Here is a 12890-nt window from a genome sequence, read left to right as displayed (position 1 = left end):
TGCATCTTAACAAGGTATTCAACCAGTGTGCAGCGATAGGCTATAATTAAGAATCAAGTATCAAATGGACAAGTAAACATGTTGGGGAATCTCTTTTCTATATTTTCAGGCACAGCAGCCTTTTGGTTAACTGACATCTTTTGTTTGTTGCTCTTTTTTGTGCCATGGGTGCAAATATCTTTTGGGCATCCCTTTCCAATGTAGAGGTATTCAACATGCCTCCTATGAAAGGCAAGTGTGTTTGTAGGTAACGTTTCATTTAAGGAGAGACATGCCAAATGCATGTACTGTCTAGCTTTGAAGCACTATGTAAGTGCTTTAGAGATTTGCCAAGAATTTAGACCAAGACCCTATATGTGATATTAAACACTGCCAGGCTTAACAGAAATGGATTTTTGAGCCTTGCATCTAATGCTGCCTTGACCTCAGACAGTAGTCAATTCGATATCTCCTTCAAAAGAAAGGACAGATGGGAGGGGACGTGAAAGGAGACCAGGGAGCTGGATGACTCTAGTGGACCTTCTATGCCTTCTAAGTCTAAGATGGTTAGTACTGAGGAAGCACTTTAGAAACATTACAAAAACGACAGTTGAGCCTTAAAGTCATATCATCACAACACAGCAAATAGGTAAATATTCAGTAAAACTAAATAATTAAATGCAAGCACTGATAGCCAAGACAGTTTCCCACTAAGTACAAATTAACCTTGAGACACAGGTCACTTCATGTAGATAATACATATAGGAAGTAAATGAACACTACAAGCTTTTGAAAAAAAACAGTTGACTGTACAAACTCATAAAGATATAGGTCCTTAAATCTTATGGCTTAACCAAAGTTCACAATACAGCTGGGATACAGTCACTTTGAGCAGGTCTCTGTCTCTCTCCCTCTCTCTAAACCTCTCAGTAGCTAATCTGAATTCCCATAGCAGGAGCAACGTCCAGCTTCCTAGTCTTCCTCCAGAACTTCATTCACTTTGCTGTCCCTCTTCCAAAACTACTGCTCTGGACAGTTAATCCCCCTGAAAGAAGGGCAAACAGCAATCTACATAGCTTACTTCTCCCATGGCTATTACACAGGATTATTTGTTTCATTAAACAAACTTGATCTAGCAAAAATTTCCTCTGCTGTTAAAGCAACATTCATATTTAAAGAGATAGCGACATTTGTCTAGCTAAAACAATAAAAGTTCCACTCTGGTCCGAAAGAAACACTTTTATTTATCTTATATTTAAAGTGACAATTTATCTGGCTATTATAACAAAAGTTTCTTTCTGTCCCTAAGTTTTAAGTACTTCATATGCTTAAAGGAATCAAGAAATAAAACAGATTCTGTTAAAGATCAAGAAGTGTTTTCAGAGCTGCCTGTCAAAATTAACCTTATTCAATAGCATATTCAAACCAGATATTCATATAGATTTGTGTGTGTGTGTGTGTGTGTGTGTGTGTGTGTGTGTGTGTGTGTGTGTGTGTGTGTGTGTGTGTGTGTGTGTGTGTGTGTGTGTGTACATCATTTACATACACATGCACCAGTGATAAAACTTTGAGTTCAGTGCATTTTATTTATAGTTACAAATAAAGGTGAAACAAATACAAGTTTAATTTTGCAACAATGAAAATCTCTTAAACCAAAACCAGGTTTTGCAGTTCTGGTTTCATTTTCGTCAAATATTCCAATTAAACTTCAAACGAAGTTCAGGTAATTCTGCACATAACTCCACAGGGGCCTTCCTGTTGTTCCATGGTCACTTCTAGTAAACTCTCAGACAGTGTCTCCCAAAGCCACTACTCTTAGCTATAATGCTTAACCTCATCATGTCAGCTTTGCAGCTGATAAACACTAAGGGCCCCTACTTCTGGGCCTTATCATTCCTTCGCCACCAAGAGGCAAAATGTATTTGGCTTGTTCAAAGCTCTTTGTTAGACTGCATTTCTGCAGATGTCTATTCAGTGTCTGTTGCCACATGCTTTGCTGCTGAATGCTTTATTTTATTGTCTGGGGTATTCATGGCAGCTCATAATTAAACATTTTTATAGCTAAGCAGCATACAAAACAGCAGTTTCACACACATAGACACACGCGCGTGACACACGTACACCTATACACATATTCGTATACTTTTAACAAACTAATATCCACTATGCCCTATAAATATTTGTGCAATGTGTTGCGAAAGCTGTGACTATTTTAGGAAGGTATATTCCGTCTTGCTAGACACCTAATTATCATAGTCCCTTAGTACATCAAAAATAATCCACTGCAAATTTTGTATGATTTTGCGTATATGTATACATCTGTATAAATAGTCACACGCACGCACACACACACACACACACACACACACACACACACACACACACACACACACACACACACACACACACACACACACACACACACACACACATGGATATGGGTGCACTGCACTATGTTAAATAGACAAGTCTTTGGTAGAACGAAGTGCTTGGAAAATGTGTCAAAAGCACTGTCTTTGTCATGAGATGAAGGTACTGTAAGAATTAAGATAAAGTGATTGTGGTTGCAGTAAGTGTGGGATTGGGTTTTAATGCCAAAAATCTCAGATATACTGAAATTTTCAGCATTAAGGTTGGTAACGTGCAAGATCTTGCATGTTAAGGTTATAGTCTGAGCAGCCAAGTGCTCCAGATTGTGTGGAATGCTCCACATTTGTGATTGAATTAGCCCACTAATCCACTGTTCTGCTGTTCCACATTGAACAGTAGTGGTTCCACTTTGCAATTTTTGACTGGCTGGTATAGTGCAATTATAGTCCATCAGCATTGCACTATACAAGCTAGTCAAGTAACTGCTCCTGAGGCAAAGGGAGACAGTCAGGAGGAAGAAAACGTGGCCAGTCATGTACTGCTACTAGTTTTTTGTGCCACTGCAATACCTTCAAAACAGTTATTGCAGGGTGCAGAAAGATCATCACACTTCTATTTACAGACTGGTAAGGTGGTTTTCATCTGACTGCATGGCATCCTGGATTGTGTGTCCTGAGCTGATTCATTTGAACATCTGGTCACTCTGACTGTGGATGAGGGACAAGATACAGAAACTGAATAAGGAAACGCTGGCCGAATGGAAGTTTCTACATGCACTTCAGTGCATCTGGCGCAGTGACTATACACCCAGCCACTAACAACATGAGGGAAAAGAGCCTACAAAAGGACTGTGTTTTGCTTTACTTGGGTTGTGATGGTTGTGATGGTGATGTTGCTGCCTGAGACCTATACCCTGTCTTAGGTTTTTTTTGTTTTTGATTGCATTTGGGGGTTGTGGAATACTGGACTTACAGAGCTGCAATGTCTCAGACAGGAGTAGGGTTCCAGATCTTTACAGAATGTCCAGACTTTTGCCTCATATTTTTGGTCTGTTCCTTGTACAATTTATGTTTTTTTTGTCAAATCATCGAGGATCCAAGTCAATAAATAATGGCATACATTTGAGTTTCAGATTTCAATTTCATTCTCTTATTCTGTTAATGTTCAAAGTAATGGTAACAGTGTTTTTAAAGTGTTCCTTACTAATTCTTTATCTGTCCCTGATTCTTCTCTAATTTGTCCTTGATTGGTTGAATTAATGGATTTAGCTGGGAGAAAATGTGGAGGGGGTGGAAAACCAGATAAATTCTGTTATGCAGCTATTTGCTACTGAGTATATTGCATTTTAATCAATGGTTTCTGCTTACTTTGTTTTAGCTATTGATGTGTGTCTTATTTAAGTTTTAAAAATGTGCAATATTCACTAACTTAATACTTTTGGCAGAAAGATCACTTTAAATGGAATGGTGCATTTTTGCACAGTGTGAAAATAGGGTGCTCCACATTTTGACTGTTTGTGACACATTGCTAGGGTCTGTATTTCACTGGCCTCTTAAGAGGTTGAGACCTATGGTTACAGTAAGGACTAGGGAAGGGGAATAGATTTAGTATTGTGCAAGTGTGTGTTGTGTGTGAAGTATATGTGAGTGTCTTGTTTAGTGGTAGTGCTATGGAAAGGATTTTTCATAAGGTAAAGTATAGTGTTGGGGTTAGTGGAAGCGGCATGCTTAGCACACATTGGTAAGGTGGTATAGAGGGGAGTGCATGTCTACAAATACAGACACACACACACACACACACACACACACACACACACACACACACACACACACACACACACTCACACACTCACACACCCATGAACAATTTGATACTTACTATTAAGGATCCTATGTCCCTCCACCTTCCATATGACATTTCTGGATAAATATGTGTCTGTAAAAGAATAAAAAAAAACATATAATTACTTTAAATATCCTGAGTGCTCAAGCTTACATGAAAAAAAATGAGTACCTCCTCCTTACATCAACAATGCACAGGGCATACTCTGTAGAGAACACCAAATTCAATTAACTAGTATAAGTTAAAAATATCACAAGTAGTTTAAAAAACAGTGATATTTCCTTTAAGTATTGTCCCTGCAAAACTCTCTCTTTAAATGTTCTATTTATTTAACATTTGTTTACGGGGAAAGTCCAACTTGGAATGTGCCAATTTTCATCAAAAGCCCAGGGAGAAATACTCCAGATGCATGTCTTTGTAAAGTGGGAAGAAACCCACACAAATGAAGGGAGCACATGCAGACTCCACACAGAAGGCACCCCAGCTGAAAATAAAACCAGAGAATCTCTTGCTGTGAGGCAACACCACAAACCGCTGCACCACTGTGCCACCTAAAGGTTAGAAGTGAATGTTTCCTTGCTGCTTTAAAAGCTAAGGTCACCACTTGCTTAAAAAAATCCTCTCCTAACTTCAAACTGTGTGGTCCCGTCTAAACATATATCTTCTGTGCAACACTTAGGCAACAAATAAAAAGTGACCCATTGGCAAAAGCACCCAAAGATATTATGAAATGACACTGGAAAATGAGACCCTCAGTTCTGGTGCTGTCCAGCATGCTACTAGGAAAGAGCAGAGGACAAGTAAAAGTGGTGCTACAGTTTACGATGTGGATGGATTAAAGAAGGAAGGATGTTCACCTACTGATGTGCTCTGATATGAAAGGAAAGTCTCACACCGAAAAAAAAATAATACCCCACTGGAATCTGGAATATCAAAATGATGAAACAAAGTACACTTGAAGTGGATAAGGATTAGCTAGCAAAAATAACCACTATTCAAAATGGAAATGCCCTTGCCATGCTCCAACGTAACCACCCCTCATTTCACCTTCCACTGACTCATCCAACTACCTCTACTATTACTTCATCCCACCCAAAACAATCCCACCCCTAACAAAAACTAATCTTCTCTCTAATATCTATTGTACTGTACTCTTCAATCTCAAATATACTATTACCCTCTCCATGCATAATATTTTCCTAACCTACTAATGGTTAGCTATATATTTTGAAATGTTAAACCTACAATTGAGTTTATAACCAAAATATTCACTTTATGTAAATGTTGAAATGTCTGTATTGAATCACGTCTTTTCATTTTTGTAACATTCTGACAAGTCAATTGCAAATATCATGGAGCTTATCTGTAAATGTTTAATTAGCTGTATGAACTATGTCCTTTTGCAACATGTGAAATGTAACTTGCCAATTATTGTAGAGCTTTTCTCCCCGGGCCTCCACTGAAAATGGACTCTCCTTGGCCCAGTGGACTTCCCCGGTCATCAAACTTAAATAAATAAATAAAATAAAATTATCTTCAGAATCAGTTAACTGAAATAAACTATCATCAATAATCTTACAGAAGAAATGGAGTAGCCTTCATATTTAATAAAAGGTTGTCAGTGTTTGGTTGCAGTCCAAAAATAATATGCACCATTCAAACTTGGAATGTAAGAACTATGAATTAAGGTATACTTGAAGTGGCTAAGGATTAAATGACAGGAATAAACACTGAAAGCTGTTCAACATTACAGCATTGCAATTTTATGCTCTAGCTACAAATACTGAAGAGAAGAAAGTCAACAGATTTATGAGAATCTGCAGCAATTTTTAGAACTACTGTCCACCCCCCCCCAAAAAAAGGAGATGTTACAATCATTATTGGTGACTGTAATGCTATAGTTGATAATCAAAAAACAACAGGTTTAGCCATGGAGCATAAAGTGAAATAGAACATTGACTAGCAGATCTTTATCAACATAATTCACTGGTCTTAGAATTGTTTTTTTTTTCTTTATACATGGCTATCACTAGATAGTCAATATTGAAATCAGATTGACTATAAATTTTGGAATAAGAAATGGAAGAGTTCTATACAGTCAGCAAAATACAAAAGGACAGTAAAAAAAAAAAAAAAAGATATGGCGCTGACTGTGGATAAGACCATCATTCTGTATTGCAAAGTTTAGAATTTAATTTGGAAAATATTTAGACCAGTGAGATACAACAATATTCCAAGTAAATATGTAGTGGAGGTGAAAACAGATGTAAGGGATCAGACCTGGAGGGCAGATCACATGCAGAACTATTTGAAGAGGTTAATGATATTGTCTAGGAGGTGGCATCCACAAATACTTCAAACAGAAAGAAGATTAAGAAGGCAAACCATCTGTTGAGGCCTTAAAAGTAGGTCAGGAAAAACGGAGAAAAAGGAGATATGCCAAACTGAATGCAACGTTTCAGAGAACAGTAGAAAGAGGTAAGGAGGTATTTTTAAAATCAATAACAGAAAAAGAAAAAGACATCTATTTTAGAAGACTGGTGATATTAATGAAAACTTTCCAAACAGAAAGAAGATTAAGAAGGTAAACCATTTGTGGAGGTGTTTAAAGTAGGTCAGGAAAACAGGAGGTATTTTTAAAATCAATAACAGAAAAAAAAAAAACATCTGTTCTAGAAGATTGGTGATATTAATGAAAAGTTCTAGGTAAAAAATGAGGATGACAGGAGGCAAAGATGGGAGTGAATTAACAGAAGCAGAAGATATTAAGAAGAGGTGCAGGAATATACAGAAGACATTTTTAAGAAGGGCCCTAATACCACTGATACACATATTCTCTGAAGTAGAGCCAGACTTCTTGCAGAGTAAATTTAAGGGGACCTAGAAAGCCTTGTTAACAGCAAGCTTGCAAGAAGTGATGAAACTATGGCTAAAGGTCTTAAAACCCTGCAAAAGTATACTGTTACAGTGCTGCTTGTAACTTGCCAGCAAATATGGAAAATGTGACAGTGACCAATAAAATGGAAAAGGTCACTTTATATTTCAATTACATAAAGGGGCTTTGCTAAGGAGTGTTCAAATTATCAAACAATTGTACTCATTTCATTGTTTACCTACAAGTGATTCTCTTGTTCAACTCACCTGTTTCCAAAAGATGAAAACCCTAAAAAACACAAATTATAAAACTCTTTTTCTACCTCTCATGTGTGGTCTGTAAGCTATAGCCCCTAAATTATATATACCAACTCCACAGTTGCACTACAGTAGAAAAAAAAATGAAAAAAAAAATCACTGAAAGGTTTTTCCAGCAGCTCATTCAATATAATCCATTATGGTCAGACTTACTACACTATTACTTGCTTGAACTAAAGCCACTCATTTTCCAATGTTGCAATGATCTGCAAGTATACTTATTTCATCAGCAGGGTAGTACTCAAGATCCTGCAAGCTAGACTGCAGCAGTATATGAACTCAGCTCTGCCAGATGTACAGGCTGGTTTTGGAAGGGACAGAGGCATTAGAAATCAAACTGCCTATATCAACTGTATAATGGAGAAAGTAGGGGAGTTCCACAAAGAATAAAAACTTCTGCTTTAATGTCTACTCTAAAACATTTGACCATGTGAACCATAACACGCTTTCGCAAGTGTTTTGAGAAATGAGGATAGCAGATCCCCTTCTTAACCTCCTGAGAAATCTGTGTATCCAACAAGAACCAGCAGGTAAACTGAATATACAGTAACTTATTAGTTCAAGACCTTGAAAGGATTAAGACCAGGCCTTATATGGTTACCTTACTCATTCAGCAGAATATATCATGAGAAACACTGGAGAAAGATGAATCAGGTGCTTGAATTAAAACTGCTAGGAGGCATAGTAACCTCAGATCATTAGTCTCAAGCTGGAATCATAAAAAATCTCAACAAACACCCATGAAAAATAAGTACAGCTGGCCAGAAACCTGTATGATAATTAACATAACATTTGCATACACAATTATGTAACCTCACACACACTCCAATGGAATTGTGGGATACCAACTTTTAAACACAAACTGAAGAACAGACTTCTTCTTTTGGCTTTTCCCAGTTAGGGGTCGCCACAGCGGATCACCTGTCCACTCATGATTGTCAGTGGAGTTTTACAGTGTTGAGTTGCCAGCCCAACACCTAACCTTCCACAGAAGGCACACACACACACGCACTCACTCACACCTAGGGCCAAGTGTTCAATCCACCTACAGCGTGTCTTTGGGATGTGGGACGAAACCAGAGCACCCGAAGGAAACCCACATGACCACAGGGAGGGACATACAGACTATGGAGAAAAAGCACCCCAGCCGAGGATCGAACCAGAGAACCTCTTGCTGTGAGGTGGCAAAGCTAACCGCTGCACCACTGTGGCCGCCCTACAAACTGAAGAACAGACAAAAACACAAAATAAACAGAACAATAGTGGTTAAATATTTGCACTTGAATCAAACTTTGAATTTGTACAAAACTAAAATACACTTTTCTTTTATAAAAATAAACTGCTTCTACACTAATATTAAATAAGACAATGTATAACCAGAACAAAACTGTTTTATTTATATTAACATTTTGCTATTAGTGACACTGATTTTAATGAACTAAAGGCTGGACCACAGAAGTAGAGTACAAGGTCTTCTAAGAGGAAATCATACAGATTTTAAATATTCATTATAAAAGGAAAATGAATGGAAACAAAGGTTGTACAACCTCACCTTAGTACACAAAGAATGATTACCCACCAAGGCAAAAGAATGTTGGTAACTACAAGTAATGAAAGATGAGTTCAATCAATTAATAGTTAATGCAAATAGACATGAATAACAGATAAGGGATTTAAAATGAATTTAATTTATCTAGTGCTGTTTTAATAACATCAAGTAGTTATATATATAATTAGCTGGTAAAAGTGAAAGCTGCAGAAGTTATATGCAGCATTCCGGCATCCTCTACAGCTACCTCTCTGACATCATTTAGATAGGTTTGAGACAGGAGATGCTGAGAAATCCTACCATACCTTCCACCACCCAGTAACAAAAAGGATGTTTTTTTTTGTTTGCCATGAGTATCTTATCCCAGCTGACTACAGCATTTTAGAGAAACAGGCTTCAAATCTTCTGTGCTAATGTTCATGGACAGCAAATACGTCCTGTAAATAGGATACCATTTCAAGGGAGGGGAAAAAGCAATGACACTCACTTGATTCAAACAGCCGGAGATGAAGTCATTAGATGCAATTAATCAAAGAGCACTCCTATCAACTGATGCTGGAAGAGTTATGCACAGAGGGAGAATATTATGAATTTATATCTGAGGCAATTCAGTTTACTCTGAATGCCTGTAATTCCCTGCTACCTTTCCAGTCAGAAATGAAAGAAAAAATAATACACATTGTGTCATAGATAATCAGTCCAGCCCTCACCAGGTCTGACTTCTTATTGTATAGTCACCTCTCTGCTATGACCTTAACAACAGCTTGCATTTTGCAGAACTTCAACTATATTCCTTATAGTTTTTGATCCAGTCTAAATTTGGAAATACAGTAATGGCTAACCTTGTGAACTGATTTAATGTTCCCATACTAGTGTGACTTACAAAGCAGACTGAAAATAAGCATTATGCATATTACATGTATGGTATATCACTAGTCTGATGCATATCCATATAAAATATACTGAAATACCTAGATAAGATATCTCATAGCATTATATATCATATCTAGTGTATATAATACCTAGATATGATATCTCATAGCAATATATACACTAGACCCACTAATCTTTGAGCTATCTGTCATCTTTAAGAAATAAAATGCACCACTATCTGGCTGTTTTCTCTGAATATTAAAACTGGCTACAGTGGAAAGCTTGAGGCATAGCTGTGGGAAGTGAATAGGGGGAGGAATGGGGTATGCAAAAGGTATAGTCTCAGTTATGGCCACAATACCATGAGAGCCCACAGCATTAGAGGTGAGTCTCCCATGTCTCTGCTTATTCCTGCTATACTACAGACAATGTCCGTTCATTTATTTTACTGGGAGGAGCCAGAGAAGTTGAGCCACCATACAATAATTTTCTCATCCTGACTGCTGTGCTGTACTGTTCTTATCCCTCCTGGTCCTGGGTCTGAGTCTGGTTCTCTGGGGTCTGGGGTGGGATTCCTGGAGTTGCAGGCAGCAAACGTTGGATGTACCGGTCTGGGACTCTGGACTCTGACTGCACTGCACAGTTGCAACACTTGCTCCTTCTTGGCTTGGCTGCCACTGGCAGAATGCAGGCAGAAGTTAAATACTTCACTTATCAAGTTAATTTATTAAATATTAAAAGAAAACAACAGCTTTTACATACAGCTCTTCCACTCCACTTATGATGTGCTGTGCTGCTGCTGATGGCTGCTGTGAATGAACATTCATTCAATCCATGTGAATGTAGTGAAGTATGACTCCAACTACAAACGTACATAAAAAAAAAAAAAAAAAAGATAAACAAACTTTTAACAGACACAGTCCTAGCCCTATTCCAACAGGTTGGCAGTCTCCCTCACAAAGCTGATGTCATTGAGCATGCCCTGCATGCGATGACATCAGTGACAACTTCAAAACATTTTGAAAAAAAAAAAAAACAGGAATTAAAGGGGCCACTCTGGAATTCATGGCACCCCATTATTTGGACCTCAAAACCAGTAAATACCAAGGAATTCAGTATGGTTGAAAGGCATGCCTTAGATATGTAAATGATTTAACTGTAACGTCTGGAAAGAAGAAAGAGTTGATGAAGGTCTTGAAGTTGAAAGGAGAAAAAACTAAAATTATGTCATCTAGCACTATCAATACTTTGCAAAGGGATGTAGAGGATGTGATGGCAGTGATAGATTTTACTTTCCTAGGCTCTCAGGTTTCTACAGGTGTTGATTACATCCATGAAAATAAAAGACTTGTTTTATGGAAGGAAATCTATGGCAAATCTGGATAAGACAATAATGCATTGCTGACAAAGAACAAAAGCAAGAGACAACTGGAAGATGAAGACAGGGATTAATGTGGATGGGCAGCATTACTGAAGAAATGGATATGAACTTGCAAGAAAGTGAAGAAACAGCTCTTGACAAATAGGCATGGCTTGCTAAAGTCATTGAAGCCACAAAGAGATGGAATTAATTAAGTGACTAAGCAATAACGACTTAGGCAACAAATGCAAGGTTATTGTATAATTTTACCTTTATAGGAATCCTGATTAAATTGTTCTGCATATGTACACTTATTACTTTGACACACTTTGTTTTCCTAACATATTGCATTGTAATACAAACAGTCTTACCACACCTTACCACTCTACCCTTTTACATAATCTATGTCAAGACTTCATCTGCTACCTTTTGAGAGTTTATCTGAACGATCCTTTAATTTTCACTGTTTGTTGTTAGAAATGGATAGTTTTAGACAGGCAAACTCTAGCCATCCCAAGGGGCATAGTCAGTTTATATTCACAAAGACTGCAGAGATGACAATTTAGAGCTTATATAAACAATCATATCTTGGTTTGTGGTTTACTGTGGACTTGACTGATAAGAAAAGTTTTATTTGAATTTATATTTTATTTTTCACCACTGTTTTTCACTGTTTGCAGTAAGGAAGGGATAGCTTCTAGACAAGAAGATTTACTTTGATTTATATTTGTTGTTTTACCTTTAATTTTCCTTGTTGTTTGCTAGAAAGGGATATGTTTTAGACAGGTATTAGACAGGCATGCTCTAGCCATCCCAAGGGGGCTAGTCAGCTATAAATTCATATAAACTGCAGAGAGGACAATCCAGAGTTTATCTAAACAATCCTATCTTGGTTTGTGATTTATTGATCTGTGCTGTTAAAAAGAAGTGTGACTGCGAGAAATAGTGAATAGAATCTACTGATGTAAACAAGCTACAGCTTTTGCCTGACGTTGTCTGACTTTCAGAACCTGTACTGTCAGAACAACAACTTTACTGCACTTACTTTAGTATTTAGTTGCTTGTATGATTTTTCTCATAGAATTTAATTTAAATTCTCCTAAATTTCTGTGGTTACTGATTTTTTTCTTTCATACTTTTTTATTTGTTTGAAACTGAATATGGATTCCTTAAACGAGTATGTCATTTAAGATTTGCTAAAGCACAAATGTCTTGTACAGTGTAACAAAATGCTATGCATATTTAAAGGTAACATCTGATAACACTGGTGATCTGTGTTCCTCATGTAAAAAGTTGAATGATTTGCTTACCATTATTATTACTAAGTCTGCATTTACTGATGATGACTACACTTTTGCAATTGACACAGCTTGGAGAACTATTGTTACATATATTAATGACTGGTGAAATAAATATTGTTAGGCAAAGAGCAAATAGCACATATTTAGAAAATGACGTGTCTATTGTCTGTAAAGATTATCCAATCCCATGAAACAAGACAATGTCCTTGACAACTTTACAATTCTAGATGCAAGTATTCCGCAGTCTGAGGATTCAGAGTGCTTAGAAGGAAACAAAAAAGAAAGAAAGGAGGAAGTTCACAACAAATAACAAGGAAGAAAAATAAACTGATAAATGTCTGCAAGGAAAAGAGAATACGTGATAAAAAGGACACTGCTTTGTTATGCAACACACAGATTACAGGGAAAATAACATTTTTCTATC

The 12890-nt window shown here is 37.1% G+C and overlaps 1 protein-coding gene across 1 annotated transcript in view; it reads right to left on the bottom strand.

Moving 5' to 3' along the window:
- The window catches only part of LOC122806635 (cholesterol transporter ABCA5-like), a 1155982-nt gene that overhangs the window by 503785 nt on the left and 639307 nt on the right, over positions 1-12890 (bottom strand). Inside the window, exon 15 of the mRNA XM_044077221.1 lies at positions 4228-4284. Within this exon, the coding sequence (XP_043933156.1) occupies positions 4228-4284 (57 nt within the window). The remainder of the gene's footprint in view (positions 1-4227; positions 4285-12890) is intronic.

The sequence above is a fragment of the Protopterus annectens genome, chromosome 7.part0 (genome assembly GCF_019279795.1).
Source record: "Protopterus annectens isolate FY-2018-M chromosome 7.part0, PAN1.0, whole genome shotgun sequence".
Lineage (NCBI taxonomy): Eukaryota > Metazoa > Chordata > Ceratodontiformes > Protopteridae > Protopterus > Protopterus annectens.
The sequence above is the reverse complement of the archived record's forward strand: the minus strand, read 5'-3'. Positions and strand labels throughout refer to the sequence as shown.